General features: G+C 37.3%; 1 protein-coding gene across 1 annotated transcript; it reads left to right on the top strand.

Moving 5' to 3' along the window:
• The first annotated feature begins 5,612 nt into the window (after positions 1-5,612).
• Positions 5,613-6,278, top strand: LOC145030495 (uncharacterized). Its single transcript, XM_078978855.1, has one exon. It carries the CDS (start codon positions 5,613-5,615, stop codon positions 6,276-6,278), a length of 666 nt encoding a protein of 221 aa, XP_078834981.1.
• The last annotated feature ends 16,898 nt before the right edge of the window (positions 6,279-23,176 follow it).

The raw sequence follows: 23,176 nt of genomic DNA, 5'->3' as shown, positions 1-23,176 counted from the left end.
AATCAATCCCAGGATAAAAGCTAAAACTGTGGTGTGTGCGATGCCGTCACCCCGAGCTCTTCCCTTTGCTTGCGGAAGTACCTGAAACCAAAACTGAAACTGTAAGCACGAAGCTTAGTGAGCTCCCCCAAAATACCACATACCATACAATAACATATAAACACATATTGGGCCCCGCCCACTGCATCGGGACGAAACCCGGAAACTGCATCGAACCGAAGTCCGGAACTGACTGGGACCTTGTCCCCTGCATCGGACCGAAGTCCGGAACTAACTGCATCGGACCGAAGTCCGGAATTGACTGGGACCTTGTCCCCTGCATCGGACCGAAGTCCGGAACTAACTGCATCGGACCGAAGTCCGGAACCGACTGACTGAATGTGGCATAGCATAACACATCAACTAGCATAAACACATATACGGCATACTACATCGGGTCGTAGCCCGGAACACATAATACTTAACGTATAAAACATAGCACACAAATCCTGTTCGAGCCACGAAGGCATCGAACATACTAGCTACTGCATCGGACCTAAATCCGGAACTACTGCTAACTGAACGGCCGGCATTGTGGCCTTAGGCCCGTTCCTACTGGAAGGAAACTCACCTCGTAAGCTGGCTGCTGAGTGTGTGGTTCGGGAAGCTAAATGACTCTTTTACCCTTGGTCAAAGTTACTCTCATTTGGACTGACTCGCCGAGTTGGGCCACCCAACTCGCCGAGTCCTACTCTCACGTTTCACTCTTACTCGCTGCTACTCGTCGAGTCTGGCATCGACTCGACGAGTACCCTCTTGATTCAAGAACTCAGACAATCTTCATCCGACTCGCCGAGCCGGATGAACAAACTCGACGAGTTGTTCTTGATCTTAAGGAGATTGCGTTGGACTCGCCGAGTTGATGAACAACTCGCCGAGTCCCTCCATCACTGAGTTTACCCTCAACTCGCTGAGTCCACTCTCTAGCTCACTGGGTTCACTCGACACTGGTACAAATGAAGGAATCGGGAACTCGCGACCCAACTCGCCGAGTCGTTCTTCCCGACTCGCCGAGTTGCCGCCATGCAACTGATTTTTACTCGATTTTGTTTGAATCCAACACATACAATTGATAGATCTGGGTCCAATAAGCTGATTTACCACGTAAAGTTTCCAACTTTACGTGCACAACCTCATGAATAAGGGAAATAAGGCTAAAAGATGCACAAAATGGGTAGATCTATGGTTAATATGCAAAGTAACTCCAAAAAGACAGTAGATCTGGGCTCTACAACACCCCATCATTCAGATCCAAAGATATTTCGACTTATTAAGACCTTCATGCAAGCATAAGGCTTGGAACAAGCATCAACTAGCTCTTAGGAGAGCTCTAATGGAAGTTTAACGCATATAACAAGAAGGAAACTCCGAAAATACCTCAATTAACTCAGATTTGCCCTTGGATCTTTGCACTACAGCTCTTCTCCTTGCTTCTTTCTTCTTCTCCTTCTTCAAACCTTCACAAAATGGCACAAAACACTTAGCTCACACAAGGGAGGATTAGGGTTCTTTCTCACAGTGTTCTCAGGGTGAGGGAGGCGAGAATGGGGGCTATAAGGTGGTTTAAATAGTGGGCAACCCGGGGTTTAGGGTTTCACCCAGACGGATGGACTCGCCGAGTCAGGGATATGGACTCGCCGAGTCCCCGGCTCACGCGTGCTCGAAGTCGCGACCCTACTCGGCGAGTCAGGCTAGAACTCGCCGAGTCCCTCTTGAAAACTTACAACAATTACTAATGAATTAACGTACCGGGAACGGATCGTTACAGATTCCTTTGGTATATCTCTTGAACGGGGCTTCCCCATAGAATTAGTCCAACTTATATATTATTAAGTAATCCATAGCCCAAATGCAATTATCTTATAATTACAGTTCCAGTTCCTTAAGTTTAATTAATCTCTTTTAGCGACAAAATTAATTATCAATCAATTCTTGACTAATATTAATTAAACAGTATGATTTCTACTTTAATATATTATTCTCATAATATATTAATAAATCATAATTAATCCTCTCTCTCCATAATTCATCCTATCAAGTTGCTTTGGTGAAGGCAACCCAAAAGGACCATGCACCATCGGGTCAAGTTCATACCAAAATAGTTATGGACTTAGACACTAATCCAACACATACATCATTGCAAGTTGCATATGGGGTACTCCCAGAGGTGTCAAGAAACTTGCCACGTCGTGGCACCGCTTGCCACGTCTTGGTCTCTGACACAACTTTGGGGTTCGCGCCCCGAACTTCAGAAATTCATAACTTTCGCATACGAACTTCGTTTTCGACGTTCTTTATATCGACGCGAAGGTGAGATTATGCTCTAAAACTATAGTTTAGACTCCATTGGCTAATTTTGAATTTATTTTTAATATATTATAATTATATTACTTATATATATATTATTTTTTTAGTAGGCTGGGACAGGAAAACTCCGTTATAAACTCATAACTCCTTCGTCTGACGTCCATTTTCGTCCGTCTTTCCGTCGTTGCACTACTATTGATGAGATATTCAATTCTCATTTAGATTGTTTTGGATAAATATCACTCTAACGTAAATTCACTATTTACGTCGCGCTGTGTCGTGCTGGTTCTGTCGCGAAACTTCGACAGGTCATAACTTCTTCGTTATAACTCGGATTTCAGCGTTCTTTATATTTTCGGAAACCTTGAGACATATACTACAACTTGGTTAAGATTAATCCTTTTAAATAATCTTCCATCAAAAATTCATTTTTGATGCTTATTGTCTCTAAATTGACTAGCCCTAATCTACGGGCGTTACAGTTTCCCAGAGCATACCACACACCACACATACACATATCTAAGTAACATATCACATAGGCCATGCATACATAGAACCAGCAAGAATGCCATGTGCTACCCCACATGGACTTTACCTAGGAATGCTATGGGCTCCCCACATGGTCTTACATCCAATGCCATGGGCTTACCCCACATGGTCTTTACCTAGGACTGCCATGGGCTACCCCACATGGTCTTACATCCAATGCCACAGGATCCCTCTCGGGGTATTCATGCAAAACATACGGTCACATTACATATCAAACACAAAGCGATTGCACATATATCATAAACACAAAATGGGCCAGCCTTGGTGCCTTAGACGCATAGGTATGGTGAGAAGACTCACCTTCGCCCGAAGAATACGAATATTGCACTCTTAATGACCTGCAACCTCCCGGACTAAATAATAACAATAATAATATCATCAATGATTGGTCCATAAATTATCCCAAGGGAGGGCCCAACTTTTAAACTCTACCCCAAAGGCCCAATCACCCTTTCATTGCAAATGGGCCCAAGATCTAAATCCAATATCCTTAATGGGCCCCCTTGGCCCAAAAGGCCCACCCAATAAGTCCATGGTCCAACTGATAAAAAGGCCTTTAACTCACAAAATCCAATCAGGCCCAATAACCCAAAATAGGCCCAAAAGTTCGATAATCCAAAACAAGAACGACCCAAACTGTCCCGCGTACGCTTCAGGTACGCGCAACGTACCGAGTTTTTAAAGGTTACGCGTAGCGTACTCAGAGTACGCCCGGCGTAAGTCTCAGTTAAGCACTTTCCCTATTACGTGCTTATTATTCCATTCTTTTATGTCCAGAATCTAGATCTGAGTCCATTAACACCTCCTACGGCATGAAGTTGCTAACTTTATGCCTTTGCATGACCATTAAACCTCCAAAGTCATCATTAAGACCTTTCCCATGTCTATAATTCATGCAAAAGGTTAAGACCTCCACCATGCTCCTATTTTTATGCTCTTAAATAGCTTAAGGACCTTAGATCTGACCTTATAATCGAATAGGGACGATCTAGCCAACAAATGAGGCCCAAAATCCATCAAAACGACCAACTACATAAACCCTAGCTAGATCTAAAGAGCAAAGAGGAAAGGTGCAAGCTTTTTACCTCTAAGAGCTCTGAAAGATGATTATGATGCAAGATCTTGAAGCTCCCTCTTGATCCAAGCTTGCTTGACCAACTCTTCTCTTTGAAATGAACACTAAAGATCACAAAAGCACACTTTTAGAGCTCACAAATGATTTCTCAAGTCTTCCAGCAGTGAAATGACATTCAAAGGCACTGGAGGCTCTCTAAGGTTTAGTCCCAAGGGCTTAAAGTCGTTTATATAAGCCTCAAGTCCGAAATTAGGGTTTTCTGGTCCCTGGCGCGTACGCCCCACGCAATCTATGGTACGCCCAACGTACCTCCAGACATCCGCGACCATAAAACGTCCTAGTACGCTAAGCATACTCCTAACTACGCACATCGTACTAAGATAGGAGTACTTGGTTCTTTGGCTCATCTGTCTTTTAATCTCTTTTGGGTGGGTTTTACGAAAGGCTTTGGTGTTTGAGCCAAGATCTGAAGCTGCAACCTCAGATCTGGACTCCCTTTAGTCTTTAGATCCATAAAAATAGTACCTTGGTCGAGTATGTGCCTTCCCTCAAGTATTGGACTTCACTTCAAGCTTAGTTTTGTCATTATAGGACCTTAAAGATTTGCATGCACATAAAGTTTGCAACTTTACGTGATAAGCAGGCCCTTGTAGGTTGGATCTGTAATATGGAACCTTTGCAGGGCTTAAAAAGCATCTGTATGGATGAAGGATTGAAGGGACTCGGCGAGTCGTGTAGTTGACTCTGCGATTCATATGGATATGGTCCTAAACTCGACGAGTTGGATGAACAGCTCGGCGAGTCCTATGAAGATTGTCGTGGACTCAGCGAGTCAGTAGAGCGACTCGGCGAGTCGGTTAGGGTTTTTCCCAACAGTTGGATGCATGTGAACTTGTCGAGTTGCAAGGGGGAAAACTCGATGAGTGGCTAAGGAGCCTTGACCACGAGCCTTAGGAACTCGACGAGTCACTCTGGTGACTCGGCAAACGGATGAGTCATGCAAGGAACTCGGCGAGTGGCTGAATACACTCGATGAGTTCAGGTCAACATGGACTATTGACACGGGAAGTTGACTTTGAATTTAACGATTGACCAAGGGTTAACCAGTTGACTTCTGGGAATTTATGAACCTTATGATGTGTTGGATGTAGGTGGTGGAGTTCGTGGCGGTAATTCGAGAGTTGAGCTTACTATTTCCAGTTGACAGTTGCAAGGTGAGTTATCCTCGCTATACTCAAGGGTCTAAGGAACCAAGGCCGATCCTTTGGATTGTTATCTGGTTATGCTATGTGATTATGATCTGTTAGATCGGTATCCTACAGGGTAGGATAATATTATGTAGTATGTGGTATGATCCGTTAGACCGATATCCTGGTAGGTAGGATGGTATTATGTGTTATGTGGTATGATCAGTTAGATCAGTTGTTGTCAAATGGGTGGATGAAAGTTTACATATCTCAGGGAAGATGGTTTTAAATTCAGTAAAATTAATCGTTTTCTTGTATGTTCCAATGTTATTGGCATTCAACCCCTCTCCCCCGTTCTCGCGCTTCTGAGGGAACACTCTTATCATTCTCCTTTAATCCTCAAGCCTTCAAATGCCGACTTTGGCCCGCCACCATTCCGATTTTTTAACTCATGGATGATCAGGCCCAATTTTAATGACGTATTTAACAAAGCATGGGATTCCTTTCATGGATTCGACACTCCTAATAGATTCTTTCTTGCCAAACTTCGGCATCTCAAAAAGATCCTATGCGAGTGGAGAGCAGATGAATATGTAAAAGAAAAATGGGTTTTGGGACAACTAAAACATAAGGTGGATGACATTGAAAAAATTGCTGAGAGTAGAGAATTATCCGAAGCAGAAAGAATCTCCAGGAAAGCTTATTTAGTTAAGATCATGGAGCTTGAAAAGCTCGCCAAGCTTGATATGCAACCAAAAGCCAACGTTAAATGGATCTGTGACGGTGATGAGAATACTCGATATTTTCATGGCATGCTCAATAATAAATACAGGAAATGCAGAATCCATGGGCTTACAATTGATGGGGTGTGGGTCTCTGACCCTAATGAAATCAAATTGGAGGTCCATAAATTCTATGCAACCAAATTCGAAGAACGGTGGCCTGATCGACCAAAGCTCGTTAGCTCGAACTTCAAACAATTATCTTCTGATCAGACTAGGTTCCTAGATGCGCCATTTTCATTGGAAGAATCAAATCTGTCGTATGGTATTGTGGGGGTGAAAAGGCACCGGGGCCAGACGGCTTCACATTCAAACTTATCAAATCCAAATGGGAACTAATGATTGGTGATATTATCAGTTTTGTAAAACATTTTGAAAGAACTGGTACTCTTGCGAAGGGGTGCAATTCATCTTTTATCACACTTATCCCCAAAGTGTCGGATCCACTCTCTCTCAGTGATTATCGTCCAATTAGCCTCATTGGGTGTATTTATAAAATAATTGCGAAAATGCTTGCCGTTCGTTTGAAAAAGGTGATTGGTAGTGTGATAGATGAAGTCCAATCGACATATATTGAAGGGAGAAACATATTAGATGGACCGTTAATCATGAATGAAGTCTTTTCTTGGGTCAAGAAGTCTAAAAAGAAGATTTTTTTATTTAAAGTAGATTTCGAAAAGGCATTTGATTCTATCAATTGGAATTATTTGGACTCAATTATGGATCAGACGTGTTTTGGGCGGAACGTGAGGAGATGGATTGCTGAGGCAGACCTGCATGAATATGTTCTGAACAACCTACCAACATAATATATGTAATTATTTAAAATCCCCCAAGGCATTATTGATTTACTTGAAAAAATTAGGCGTAAATTTTTACGGGGAGGAGGTGAATTGAAAAACAAGATCCACTGGGTCGAATGGTCAAAGATATTGGCTCCGATAGCTGACGGGGGGATTGGATTAGGCACTTTAAAAGCACAAAATATGGCCATACTAATCAAATGGTGGTGACGGCTGATGAATGATCATGACAGTCTTTGGAAAGAGGTCATTATGTGCGTACACAACTTGCACAACACGCCTGCTTCGTATATTGCCAAGAAGTCCTTCAATGGCGTGTGGTGCAACATCTCCAAGGCTATTAACTATCTCACATCGTTTAATATTGATCAACATCAACTATTCTCTCTCATACCAGGATTTGATGTTAACATCCTTTTTTGGAAGGATGTTTGGTGTGGGAACACTCCATTTCATCTAAGATTCCCTCACTTATATTTATTATAAACGGTTAAATATTGTAATCTTGTTGATCGAATGTCTAGCAGTGGATTCTCTTGGAGATGGAAACAAGAGCCTTCCAAACCAAATGAATTACATGAGTTACTTCAAATGTATAAAGATATTGGAGAACTGGGTAGTTTTGAGAATTCATCATTTGGATTTCGATTTGAAATGACTGAAAGCGGAGAATACAAAGTTAATCTCATGAGAAAGATGATAGATTCTAAACTGATTTCCTACAAGGAACATGAAATCTGTTGGTCAAAATTAATCCCCTTGAAAGTTAGATGTTTTGTTTGGAGGGCATCGATGAGTAGAATTCCAGTGGCCGAATCATTAACAATTAGGGGAATACAACACTCTCATCAGATAGGTTCATTATGCAATAATGATTCAGAATCGGTTGATAATGTTCTTGTTAATTGTGAGTTTGCGAAAGAAGTACAAGCCTGAATCTTTAAATGGTGTGGATTGTACAACAGGAGATTCTCAAACGTCTAAGAACTTATTGATTTCGCTGCCTCCTGGGGTAATTGTCCTAAAAAGAAATCGATCGGGAGCACGGTGATATTCTGCCTTCTATGGAACATCTGGTTGGTCAGAAATGATAAGGTCTTTAGAAATACTATTGCATCTCCAACAAAAGTAGCCGATAATATCATCTCTATGTCATATACATGGTGCGAGCACATGAGTCCTCATGGTTGCGGTAGTTGGGTTGAATGGAGTTGTTCGCCGTTTGCCCATCTAAGTCTTATCACATTGTAATTTTTTTTATGCTTCTCGTTTCTGTACTGTTTTATTTGGTCGCGATTTAGTTTCTTGCTAATCATTGACCGTTTTAATGATATTTGCCGTTTCAAAAAAAAAATGTAACGTTGCTTTATTTTTGTGCATGTGATGGATTATCTCAAAATTAAATTTAGTGTAACGTCGGTGTATATGCTCAAAATATTAATGATCGAAAGTGATAATCATATGATCCATAAAAAATCTAGTAATTTGGTGACTACAAAACAAAAGCTATATATTCTAATAAATGAGGGTTTTTTTTTTATCACATGTTAAATTCTGATTCAAATTGTCAAATGTTATTTTGTTGTTATTTTGATTTAATTTATTTTGCACATGTCATATTGTTAGTTTTTCTATTTTAAATTACACATAATACTTTAATATAATAATTACAATAAATATAATAATAAATGAATATTAATTTCATTAATGGATTTAACTTCTTATTTCAAAATAATCAAATTAAAGCTCATTATTTTGTTTTTAATTTATTTAAATTTAAAAGATAAAAAAATCAATTTTAATAATTAAATATTTTTCTTATTTTCTTATAAATTTAAAGTTTTTAAATATTTAGACATTTATATTTAATTTTTTTAATTAATTCATATAATACATATATTTTACACATAATTTTTGCATCAAACTCACATTATCAATGATTCCTAAAATTCCACAAAAAGCCATATATGTTTGCATTTGCCATATACAACTATTGCATGTCAACTTACACAAATATCATGCCTCATAATACCTAATGACGTATTTAAAACTTATAAACAATTTCTAGTGTGGTTTGCATAACATCTTCAAATATTCAAATATCATGCATCATAAAGCCTAATGACATTTAAAAGACTTATAAACAATTTCTCGTGTGGTTTGCATAAACATCTTCAAATATTCATCCTCATGGACTATTGGTCGGACTTTTTTTTTTTTTTTTTTTTCTTTTTTTTTTTGCGATGGCCTCCATTTCTTTGACTGCCACCTATAAATAAAACATGTAAAACTTATGAAATACCGTAGAAAAATATCTGGAAATATCTCAATATTTTACCTTAATTTATGAAAAACTCACAAACTAAAATTTGATTACGAAAAAAGTCTCAATTACCGATAAAAATGACGGGTTAACCCATTTTTTTCCCCTGTTTTACTGGTTTCATTACTTATCCGATTTTATTAAAGACCCATTATTTAACATAATTTACGAATAAGCCCCAAATTATGTTAAAATAATGAGACTTTAATAAAATTATGGTAAAATAATGAGATTTTAATGAAACCGGGTAAGTATTGAAATCGATAAACCGGAAAAAAATGTCAAATAGTTATTTTTACCGGTAACTAGAACTTTTTTGTAACCATGTTTTAGTTTGAGATTTTTTCGTAAATTAAGATGAAATACTAGGATTTTTTTGGATATTTTCCAATACTATATGCAACAAAAAAATATAATATAGTTTGAAATCAAAAATAAAATATCCTATAATTCCATACATATTATTCCTTATTCGGTGTTCTTTTGATGCATTTGGTAACGTTCTGTATGGCTTGCATTTTATTCATCATTCTTCATTCAGAATATTGGTTTAATGGTACTCAAATAGTACCTTGTTATACCACCAACCGCTTTAGCAACTTGTACCGTACTACAACTCCCACTTCCATGATAATTTGGAAATACTTTTGTACATCTACTACCCACCCAATAGTGTAATACCAAAGTTGGCTATTGATGAAAATATAAAATGGGTCCAACACTTACTAATAAGTAATAACCACTTCACCAAATTTCAAAAGTATGATTAACCTATCACCATCACTTTGTTTATTGTATATTTTCTTCCACCAAAGAGCCCTTTTATTGGTGTGTCCCCACTCCTTACTACCCCATATACCATCTACTCCTGTGTATATATATATTATTTTTATAGATTATGTATTGTGACACATGTCTTTTAACTTTATGTCTAGATGCCAGTCATATCTCATATACATTGCATCTGTATGTATATATCATTTTATCATATGGTATTTCAAAAAAAAAAAAAAAAAAAAAACTAACTAAAGATTGTAAAACGAACGCTTCCGATGAGTCTATGACCTTCGGTTACAACTTGAATATATATATATATATATATATATATATATATATATATATATATATATATATATAATTCTTAGAAACTACGGTTACAAAATTAATTAAACTTTCATAATAAAAGCTCAAATTATTAATCAATTATTTTAAATGCATTATTTTAATAAAATATTAATTAAGAGATATTTTTTAATTATATAAAATTATATTCGTTGATTTAAACAAATAAGTGAAATTATATCACCTTATAAGTTGTATTAGTTTTATTTTAATTTTTATTCTAATGTTATTATTTAATTATATATAGATATTAAGGGGGTGTTTGGATAGAGAAAAAAAGAGATGCTTATTGCTTATTACCACAATAAGCTGATTTGAGTGTTTGGATAAAATCTAAATTATTAGGCTAAATAAGTTAATTTTAATAAGCATTCATCCCCATACTTATTGCTTATTGCTTATTTCCACCACAAATAAACTATAAACAATAAGCTAAAAATCTAATCCAAACACCCTCTAAAGATGGACAATCCTTAGGAGTTGGCAAAATTATATAAAGTTCCTAAGGAGTTGGCAAAATTGTTCCCCTGTTTATTTGTGTATATTCAATTCAGTAAGCTTTTGGTTTTTTGACAATTATGGTCCACATCTTTACCTGTTTGTATATGTTCACCTTTCTTTTATTGGCTTTTCATAATACATCCTGGTCAATGGGAATTTACTGTATTTATTTATTAATTAATTGTTTTATAAATAGCTTTTTACGTGGCTTGAAATTAAAGTAGGACCGATTATCACTGCCCTTCTCTTCCAATCAGCTGCTAAGAGAAGCCACATGTTCTCCTTAGATGTTGCCACCATGTAAAGCACTTAAGGATCTAAATCCCCTACCTCCATTTTTGTTCTAATAATTTCCTCTTCTTTGTTGCAAGTCACCGCTTCCATCACCTTATTAGAGAAGCTTCTTTCTTCCACCGCCAGAAGTTTAAGAGTTACTGACTCGATTCTGACTCCTTGTGACTTCTTTTACAATTCACCACACTATAACTTACCGCTTCCTTAAGCAATCAGCAAGCGGTAGTGGTGGTTGTGTCTCTTTTTTGTTGTCGATGCTTTCCACCGATTTTTCCAGTTTCTTTACTCGACCTATAGATGCCAACGATATCTGCTTCGGTCATCTCTATCGACTTTTCTTGCATCTATGTTTATATTTGTTAGCTATGCACATACTCCACCATTTCATTCTCCAACCTTCAACCATTTCACCGAGGGTATCAAAGGCACTAGCAACTACGTTGGTGGAATTGAAATGATGTTAACCAATTTCCAAAATCTCAACACTCCATTGTTGGATCCATCTCATTAAGCTTCCATTCATCAATTAACTTTCTGTATGAAGCCATCGTCGGTAAGATTTTCCACCTGAAGGGTAGATTCATAAAAGGTAGTCGCTTCATCCCTATTTTTCTTGAGTTTCATCTATGATCCTTGATTTTCAGCTGTTGATTCCTTCAATCAGGTGAATCTTCTCTATGACAGCTTAGTTGAAATCTATACACCACATATTTGGCTGACTTTTTTTTTTATTTTATTTTTATTTTTATTTTATATTTTCATTATATCTCCACATATGATGCTTTATGATGTTGAAGTAGATGAACGACAAACTTTCTGAGAATCAAATTTTTAGCCCAAGGTAATATCACATTTTTATTGAATTTCTTTGGTTTCTTGCATACAAGTTGTTTGATGTATTGTTTGTATGTGTATTCTAATGTAACTGTCATATGAACACCATGAATGAAACACCCAAATAGATTTCACATGTTACTACATTGTAGAAATTGCACAGACTCACTCTTCCTAACGGTCTCCGTGTTGCCACCAACTTTAATCTAGCCTCCCAGATGGCTACCGTTGGGGTATGGATTGATGCAGGGTCATAATTTGAGATGGAAGAGAACAATGGCGTTGCTCAAATATATTGTAGAACTCAACTTTTGATGAAACATTGATCAATCATTAACGTAGTGTTATTCTACGTAAGATAGAAGAGGTTTGTGTGTTTGCATTCTTATTTGCCTTGATTCATTTTGGTTTGTAGGATAAGATTAGAATCAACACTTAGTTCCAACTACAACTTAATCATGTATCAGCTGTTTTACTGAATGTATATGTTATTTCAGGTGAGAGCACAAACAAAAGAAGTAATCTTTGATCATTTGCATTCTACTGCTTTCCAATACACACCCCTTGGAAGGACCATTCTTGGACTCGCTAAAAGATCGAAAAGATAACAAAGAAAGATATTTAAGATTACATTTCAACCCACTATGAAGCTCACAGAATGGTATCCAACTCAAACTTTAATCTTTCTACAAACCATTTTAGTATAGTTGGGCTGTGAAGTTATTAATATAGTATGATGTAAAAATATAAGTTTCTACTCTTTTTATTTGTCACAGGTAATTTTAGCTTCTGGGACTGTTAAACATGTGAAGCGATCGAGCAACGAAACATGATTTAGGAGTATATGCTGAAGCTGAGATACCTTACAGTGTCCGGTGGTAATGGAAAGATAGACAAAGACCAAACTTTCTTAGATGGAGAAGAAGTAAGCATTTAGTTTACAAGTTTCTAACGATTAGTTTTCACAAGCCTTATGTTTTTTTTTTTTTTAATTTTAACCGACCTAAAATCGTAAATATGTGAAAACTAACCTTTTTTTAATTATTTTTTATTTTTTGTTTTTTGTATTTCAGCAGATGTGAAAATGATTCTGACATTAAAATAGGTCATTTAAAACAATTCGATTAAAAAGGTCAGTTATTGTTAAAGGTGTAGACTTTGTTGTTGCACTTACACATTTGAACAGCTAGACATTAAAAACTAAATATTTTAAAAATTATATCGTCTTGGATTCAATAACATCAGGACCAATGTTTTATTTTTCACGTTTTCTTATTAATACGTATTTTGTTTTTTATGTTCCTTTTCACACGTCTGCAATTTGTTTTTGTTGTCTATTCGAAATCTGTAATTTAATACAAAATGCTTATCAACAGTTCTTGTCTGCAAAGAATTAATGACACAATCATGGAGATGAGGTACCATAACAAGAGTACAATACATGGTCTTAAATACATGAGTAACCAAGATTTACAACCGATGATTGCAAATAAGGAATGTATGTCTATTTGGATTTTCATATCAGCAATGATGAAATGCAGTGACTCAAATGATAATGAAAATAAATTTTATAGGAAAAAAACCACTGGTCGTAAATAAAGTACTTGGAGCTAATGACGCAAATGCTCAAAAAGTTACACTTGTCGAGTATAACCGACTATCTCTAGCAGCGGTCAGCAAAATAAGAAGCTCAGGTAAACACTTAATAAGCAATGACATCAAAGAATTACTGATATTATCAAGTCACTCATTTTGATTCTTCTTTAGTGGAATAATATGGTAAATGTGTTATTTTGTTCAGACCAAGCAATTTTTTACTTTTTTTTGTTGGGAGATAAGCTTTTATCATATATAATTTATTTCGTAGTAATTTGCAAGGAAGGGCAATGGAAACACCCTTTATGTGTATAATATCTCTATTGAAAAATTTGAAATAATTTTCACCTGTAAGCACATTATTAAATTTTAATTTATTTTCATTGTCTTTTTTGGTTACTAAATCCGTAGTAATACACGTGTGTAGAGTTGAAACTAACATTCATTATGTTTGTAGTTTTAATTTTGGATTTATATTTTAATTGAACTGGGGATCTAATTCAAATTACAATTGACCACATCGACCATTTCTGTAGCCGGGTAAGTAATTAGTAACTGCATTTCACGTCAATTTTGTTTTATAGATTTACTGTTACCAATTTTGGTTTATATTGTTTTCGGTTTCCAAATCCCCTGATATAGGTAGTTTATGTTCACTACTTCAAGGAACTAAAAGTGTCGTGGTCAACGACAAAGTGGTCATTTTGCATATGAAATAGTTTAAAAACTTTTACTTTTCAAAAAAGGTAAAAACTCTTCTTTTTTCTTACTCAAAGGATCTCACCAACCTTTCTTCAGTAACAAAGGTAAAAAGTAAAATCTCTTCATTGAGATCATTGCAACATTTTTTGTCCAAAAAGGTTGTTAAAGATGGAGATGGGAGTATGTGTTGTGTTTGTTTTCATTTTTAGTCCTTAAATAAGATGTGAAATAGATTAAAAACTTATACTTTTCAAGAAAGGTTGTTAACGATGGAGATGGGAGTATATGTTGTGTTTGTTTTCATTTTTAGTCCTTAGTAGAGATCCTTGCAACATTTTTGGTCCAAAAAGTAAAAACTCTTCATTTTTCTTACTCAAATAATTTATAAATTCCATTAATCATTATTACATTCAATTCACAGGAGAAGCAGTTGTTGCATTTGAAAAACACCTTGAAGTGTTTGAGAATCTCGATATTTGCATAAATTCTGCAGGCATTGCAACTTCAGTCCCATTTTACCTGTTGAAGACATCAATACACAACACAAGAGATAGTTGTTGGATTAAATTCTGAATTTGTACTTCTTAGAGAAAGATTATGGGGATTGTTGTTTGAAGAGAACGTGATAGCCAAGGTCGAAAATCATAAGCTTATCTTAACATCCTCCAAAACCATCCATAAGAAGCACCAGATGCCAAAACTGATCATATTCGTTTAGATGCATCCCCGCAACGCGGGCCTCATCATCTAGTTGTAATTAGATGTGACATCCCCAAAATCTCGCCCAGAAAAGACCGATTTTCATTTATGCTTTTAAAATAATTTCAGTGTAAATCCTTTTGATTTGAAAGAGTTGCGGAATTTGTTCCCAAAAACAAAACGTGATAAAATAATATTTACCAAAGCATTTCATAAAAGAAATGTATTTTCATTATCTAATCAAAACTCGGGATGTCATATTCCGATACGGACCATAAAGCATAAACGATAACATTACAAGTCATTCAACAAATATATACATATACAGACTTGCAAACAAAACAACTTGATGGTTCATCCATCTTATGCCCTTGTTAGGTGCATTTCATGTACCCATTTTGTAGCTTTATTTTATAAAAGTACATTGCATATAGGCTTAAACTCATGCATTTTGCATGTTTTTCGGAATTTTTCATGAGGCAATTTCATTCAAATACTTTTGTGATATTTTAGGGACTTTTGGAGGAAGGATATTGTTGGAGGAGGTAAATAAAAGTTGCGGACAAAATTTCAAGACTTGCGGAGCACCGAGGAGCAAGATATCAAAGAAATGAGGATTTTGGCTTTACAGACGTTTACACGGCCGTGTAAATGGAAGCCTTGCGTTTACGCGGGCCGTGTAAACGTAGATTTCTGCGTAGTATATTTTTGCGTTTACGCGGGCCGTGTAAATGACAGTGTTAATTTACGCGGGCCGTGTAAACATAAACGTGGGTTTTAAAGCAGTTTTTCACCATTCTTAAAGAGGGGAACCGACTTTTTACTTAGGGGGTCGACTTTTGGAATGGAGAAGGCGAATTTATTGAGGATTTTGAAGTTGATTAACACTTGGGAACATTTGATTTCATTTTGTAAGAACTTTAATTTCATTTTCTAGATTTGTGATCTTGTTCTAGTCATGAGTGGCTAGAACCCTAGTTTCTCCAACTTCATGTCTTGACTTTTTAGTTGTGATTTCAATCATGTGATTTGATGTTTGCTTCTAATTCCTACCTAGTGAATTTGATTTTGTTTCAATTTAATGTTTGATTCTAATTGTGATTCTTATTGGCCATTTGAATTAGGGTTAGGTCATTCAAGTTATCAAATTGCAAAATCCGTAATTGTTTTGTGAATTGAACTAAGTAACAAGCACTAAATTGATTTCCATTGAATGAATTTAGTGTAAATCTTATTCACATACTCTAACACTTCCAAGCTTGTGAGGAGTATTGGGTATTGTTGGAAACATTCACATAAATCTTATTGCAACCTTTTGATTTCTATCTAAGAGCTTGTTTAGACATAAATTAGAAGGTTAGGTTATTTTCAAAGAGCTTGTTTTGAATTTGACAACTTGGTGAATGGGAAGTGTTAGAACGTGTTAACACTTTCAAGTTCCAACTTAGGTGGAATTGAGTAGATATCATTTCATCCTTGGAATCACATTGTTAAATTGTCTTGTATAGAGTTGGAGTTCTCACAAATCCTAAATTTGTTTCATTTAATTGATCATTTACTTATTGCTTTATCCTCTTGTTTAAATCATTGCATACCAACCCCCCATTTATGTGACCATTATTGTACCTTCCGCAAAAAGGTATAAACATTTGTTCCGTGTCTCTGTGGATCGACCCTGCTTACCTTGTATTACATTTCTAGTACGAAGTATTAGTGTTTAAGGAGTTATTTTACCCCTTTATTTGTTGGGTTTGACACGCTTAACAGCCCTTCCGCCACTTCCTGTAATACAAATAAAACTGAGTGGGTCAGGCTTGGGAGCCTGGTGAACATATAGGGTTTTCAACCCACAATAAATAATTATATTTAATTCCACCAATCAACAATAACTCAATTACCCATTCCCGTTATAATCACTTTACATCCCTAAAACAACTAACACAAGGGACCTAGTCTTAGAATATTTCATCGGGGCGACAACACATGCATTCGGGGGTTTCTCCGCAATATATGTCAAATAAGGCAACCATGAGGGGGATGGAGTACAACGAATGAACACCCAAGTTCATTAACACCTACAGGTGGCGAACCTGCTAGCGTTCCACATGACTGTCTAGAAAAGTCTGTGGTTGTCATCTAAACTCCACTAGATGACTGAATCAAAAACAACATCGAGGCCTCTCATCTGTTTATCACACGCCAACTATCTACCCATGTTCTACCCAACATATTAGTAGATAAAAATATATATTTTTATACCTAGTTTAAAACATGTATAGCATTCTCATTCAATACATATTCCAAAACAACAGATGAGACACATACACATAACACGTATTTCATAGAGAATAAATCGTATCTATGAGATAGAAGAAAGTGAATATACATTCACACATATAACTTAAAATATACACATAACACGTATTTCGTATAAAATACTTCATAATTATGCGTTAGAAGAAGTAACCACACACTCACTTGATCATAAGATGATCGGACAGCACTACGGCTTGCAGAAGTAGTAATCCTCAGCAGATCTGGAAGATCTCTACAAAAATCGAACTTCTCGCGGGCAGAGCTTCGGCTCGGGAATCGCACTTCTCGGGATCCCGGGAGCGTGAAACTTCCTTCTTAATTTGGATATGAGACCCGGGGTGTCTGGATGGCTTCGGGGGTTTACGCGCAGAGCTTCAGCACAAAGAGAAGAAGAAATGAGCAAAAATACCCGGAACCCTCGCATCCTATTTATAGGAGGCTGAGGCCTCGCCGTACGCTGGGCGTACAGCCTTACGCTGGGCGTAAGCCTCCGAATTCGTCACTGCATGTGTCATCCGAAGAACTCGAATGCGAGGTGCGTCATGCTTCGCGGTGCGCCGGGCGTACTTCGGATCAGATCGGTGACTCCTTCGGATATACATCCGAATTAAAGATTATATTTAAATATTAATTATTTAATAAATTTCGGAAATTCATATCTTCTTCATACGAACTCCGTTTTCGACGTTCTTTATATTCACATGTAGGTGAGACTACGCTCTACAACTTTCATTTAGACTTCGTCGGCTAATTTTGACTTTATTTTTATTATTTATTTTTAGTAGTCCAGGACAGGAAAACTCCGTTATAAATTCATAACTTCTTCATTTGACATCCGTACTCGCCTAACTTTTCATCGCTTTGATACCAACAATGAGATCTTCGATTCTCGTTTAGATTGCTTCGGCTAAAAACCGCTCGATCTCAAATCGAGTATTTCGGGCTGCATACCGCTAAGTCGAAACTTCAATAAATCATAACCTTCTCATACGAAGTCAGATTTTGGCGTTCATTTTATGCACGCTCTCGGTTTAACAAACTCTACGCCTTTCGTTTAGATCACTAATGCTAAATATCGCTCTAACGTCAATTTCACTTTTTACGTCATTCAGCGTTGCCGGTTCTGTCGCGAAACTTCGACAGGTCATAACTTCTTCGTTATAACTCGGATTTCGGCATTCTTTATATCTTCGGAATCCTTGTTTCGATCACCACATATTTATGCAAAGATATTGGGCTTATCTCATACTTTAATTTTGATGCTTATTTTATTCTTAATTCATTAAATATAATAATTAAGAAAATAAACACATAGTTCACATAATACTCAAATATTTTATCATTAATACTCCAAAAAGAGTTACAAGGGTTAACCTAGACTATTACATCAATGAAAATGCCTAGCCTGGAAACGCGGGCGTTACAATTCTCTCCGCCTTAGGATGATTCCGTCCCCGGAATCACACATCAACAAACAAATGCGGATAGCGACTCAACATGTCACTCTCCGTTTCCCACGTGAGATTTGGTCCATTCGAATGTTTCCAACGGACAAGCACTAATTCGACCATCTTGCGTCGAAGCTTCTTTGTCTTTCGGTCAACAATTGCCTTTGGTTCTTCAATTAACCTCTTGTTTTCATCAATTCTCAATTCAGAAATTGGAATTATATCGGGAACTTCTCCCGTGAACTTACTCAAATAACACACATGAAAAGTGTTGTGAATTCCATTCAGTTCTTCAGGTAATTCGAGCTTGTAATCTTGGTTCCCAATCCTTTGAATAACTTTAAACGGTCCAATAAACCTTGGAATTAACTTTCCCCTTTTACCAAATCTTATAAGTCTCTTCCACGGTGAGACTTTGAGCAAAATCGAATCTCCAATTTCAAAAGTCATCGGTCTTCGCTTTTTGTCAGCATAGCTCTTTTGACGATCCTGAGCTGCTAACATTCTTTCCCTTATCACTTTCAACTTCTCAGTAGTTTGATGGACCATCTCAGGACCCATAAACTGCTTTTCCCCATCCTCAAGACAACAAGACGGTGTACGATACTTCTGTCCATATAAAGCTTGATAAGGTGCCATCTTAATGCTCGAGTGGAAACTATTATTGTAGGAAAATTCTACCAGAGGTAAATGTTCATCCCAGTTACCTAGGAATTCCAGGGTACATGCTCTCTGGATATCTTCAAGTGTTTGTATTGTTCTTTCACTCTAACCATCAGTCTGCGGATGGTAAGTTGTACTTAAACATAACTTGGTACCCATTTCCTCTTGTAGACTTTTCCAAAACCTCGAGGTGAAACGGCTATCACGATCCGACACAATCGTTAATGGAACACCGTGAAGCCTCACAATTTCCTTCACATAAGAATTCGCGAGCTTTTCCATAGACCATATCTCGTTGGCTGCTATGAAATGCGCACTCTTAGTGAATCGATCAACGACCACCCAAATCATGTCGTGACCATTCTTTGTTCTGGGTAGTTTAGTGACAAAATCCATAGCAATGTCTTCCCATTTATCCATAGGGACAGGTAAAGGTTCTAAACTCCCATATGGTTTCTGATGTTGTGTCTTGACTCTCGCACAAGTCACACACTCGGCCACATACTTGGCAACGTCAAGCTTCATTGTCGGCCACCAGTAGTAGGGTTTTAGGTCCATATACATTTTAGTGCTACCAGGATGAATCGAGTACATGGTTTTGTGAGCTTCTTCCATCAGAAGATCTCTTATTCCTCCTGACTTAGGTACCCAAATACGATCTTGGAATACCTTCAGTCCATGACCGTTTGTACCAAACACCAACGTTTTACCCAAACGTTCCTCCTTTCGGTCATTTTTCTCAGAAGTTTCCTCTTGATCTTTCTTTATACTCTCCACAATTGTCGAGACAACTTCTATTCTCAACGCTCTTGGCCTTTTCCTCTCAACATTGACTTTACGACTGAGAGCATCAGCAACAACATTAGCTTTACCGGGATGGTAAAGTATCTCACAGTCGTAGTCCTTGAGTAAATCTAGCCAGCGTCGTTGCCTCATATTCAATTCTTTCTGATTAAAGAGATATTGGAGACTCTTATGATCAGTGAAAAGTTTGCACTTTGTGCCATAGAGGTAATGCCTCCATATTTTCAGAGCGAAAACTACCGCTGCCAACTCCAAATCATGAGTCGGGTAATTCTTTTCATGCTCCTTCAGATGTCGAGACGCATATGCTATCAACTTTTCTCTTTGAGTCAAAACACTACCCAATCCAACCCCAGACGCATCGCTATAGACAGCGAAGTCTTCAACTCCATCAGGTAGAGAGAGTATCGGTGTCTCGTATAGCTTCTTCTTTAGCTTCTCGAATGCTTCTTTATGCTTATCACTCCAAGCATAAGTAGCTCCTTTGTGGGTCAAAGCTGTTAATGGAGTAGCAATCGAAGAAAAGCCTTGGATAAACCTTCGGTAATATCCGGCTACTCCTAAAAAGCTTCGGATCTCCGTGGGACTTTTCGGTTGTTCCCACTTCATTACAGCTTCAATCTTTGCTGGATCAACCATTATCCCTTCTTGGTTGACCACGTGACCTAAGAATTGGACTTCATGAATCCAAAAATCACATTTGGAGAACTTTGCATACAACTTCTCCTTCTTCAAAACTTCTAACACTTCTTGCAAGTGTCTGCCATGCTCCTCTTGGCTCTTCGAATGAATCATAATGTCATCTATGAACACTATCACAGATTTATCAAGGAAAGGATTACAAACCCTATTAATTAAATCCATGAATGCTGCTGGAGCATTGGTTAGTCCAAACGACATAACCAAGAACTCGTAGTGTCCATATCTAGTTCTGAATGCAGTCTTCTCGATATCTTGCTCTCTTACTTTTAGCTGATGATATCCTGACCTTAGATCGATCTTCGAGAAATAGCTCGAACCTTGCAATTGATCAAACAGGTCATCAATCCTTGGAAACGGTTATCTATTCTTTATTGTTGCCTTGTTTAGCTCTCTGTAATCAATGCACATTCTCATACTTCCATCTTTCTTCTTCACGAATAACACTGGAGCTCCCCATGGTGATGAACTAGGTCTAATGAAACCTTTGTACAATAACTCCTGAAGTTGCATCATTAGCTCCTTCATCTCTGTCGGTGCTAATCGATAAGGTGCTTTTGCTATTGGCGTGGTCCCTGGTAACAAGTCTATTCTGAACTCCACTTGTCTATCAGGTGGTAATCCAGGAAGATCTTCAGGAAATACTTCCGGATAATCACACACCACTAGAATGCTCTGCATCACCTTCTTTTCCTTCTTAGCATCAATCACGAATGCTAAGTATGATGTACATCCCTTGGTCAAACACTTTCTAGCTTTCATTAGAGAAATGATTACATAATTTACTCTGCGTTTGTCCCCATACACCATAAACGAATCTTTCCCAGGCGGGTTGAATTTAACTATCTTCTTCTTGCACAATATCTCGGCGTCATTGGCGCTAAGCCAATCCATTCCCAGAACAACGTCGAAACCATTAAGTTCGATAGGTAATAATTCCTCGTGAAACTTATTCCAATTAAGGTCGATTAAGATGTCTTTCATATGATGGCTAACAGGTACAAACTTGTGACAACCCTATTTCTCCCAAAAGCATTGTAAACACTCGAAAGCTAAAAACAACGAAATTAACCTCAAAAATAAAGTGTTCAGGTATCTAAGTTGGGATGCATCGAATATTAGATATCATGCCCAGGTTTCCAAAGACATAAAGAACACTCAAAACCGAGTTATATTGAAGAAATTATAACCACTCGTATAATTACGACTCGACGTTAAAACATAATTTGACGTAAAAAGTGAAATCTCTATAAAATACATTTTAGCCTTAAAGTATCTAAACAAAAGTCGTAGATCTCGTTGAAAGATGAGCGTGCATAAAAAGATCGCCCAATTTGGACCTCGTATGAAGAAGTTACGAATTTTCAAAGTTTCGTAACAGTAGTAAAGGGCTAAAAACTCGGATTGAAGATCGAGTATTATTTAGCTATCGCCACCTAAACGGAAGTTGAAGATATCCTCGGTGGTAATAAAACAATAAAAGGACAAATGAAAGCCGACGTCGAATAAAGAACCTATGAAATTTTAACGAACTTTAGGAGGCCCGGCCTATTAAAATTATATCATTAAAAATAAAGTCAAAACTAGCCGACGGAGTCTAAATGAAAGTTGTAGAGCATAATCTCACCTACGCGTGGATATAAAGAACGCGAAAAACGGAGCTCGTACGCGAAAGTTACGGAATTTAGAAGTTGGAAGCAGGGATTACGCCCCGCGTAATCTGGGAGTACGCCCCGCGTACTAGACCCAGGGTCGAGTCCCATCGGCCCGCCCAAACTACGCCTAGCTAGCCAGGAGCCGTAAGCCGTGACGTATTTTTACGCCCAGCGTAACGACGTACGCGCTGCGTACGTGAGTACGCCCCGCGTACTCCAAAATTACGCCCCGCGTACGAGGCATTTCCAGCCTATAAATAGAAGGCTTAAGCTCGGGTTTTGGCACACCTTCACCATTTCTCAGACATTCTCCCAGCTCCAGAGACCCTTTTCTCACCTCGGTTTCCGCACTCGAGCCCCGACGAAGGATTTACGTTGCAGAAGTTCCCGAAGAGCCCGACGACGCAACTATCCGCGATCGAAACTCTGCTCAACTCTAGCCCCTCTCTTCAAACTTAACGAGTGAGTTCATACCCCTACTTTTCAAATTCTTTTACATGTTTTAGGGGGGAAATACAAGTACATTACACGTTAAAAGTATCGTTTTCTAAACATAAATGAAATTTCTAACTTCGATTATCGATACAAACATCTTAGGTATACAAGGGCAATTATATCACTAAGTTATGTCTACGAAATGGAACATACTATCTGAAAAACTATAATGGGTATAGTTAGCAAGTCAATCATACATTTTATACAGTTTGAAAACGAACTACTTTCAAAAGAAGTAAGGTTATTTCATTGTAAATCTATTTATACTAAGTAATGTGAGACA

Source organism: Lactuca saligna, chromosome 2 (assembly GCF_052625555.1).
Source record: "Lactuca saligna cultivar CGN05327 chromosome 2, ASM5262555v1, whole genome shotgun sequence".
NCBI lineage: Eukaryota > Viridiplantae > Streptophyta > Magnoliopsida > Asterales > Asteraceae > Lactuca > Lactuca saligna.
Note: the sequence above shows the minus strand (reverse complement) of the source record. Positions and strands in the feature narration are given on the sequence as shown.

Bases quoted from the DNA above. Each gene is read 5' to 3' on its own strand.
- LOC145030495 (XM_078978855.1), top strand. From the start codon at position 5,613: ATGATCAGGCCCAATTTTAATGACGTATTTAACAAAGCATGGGATTCC.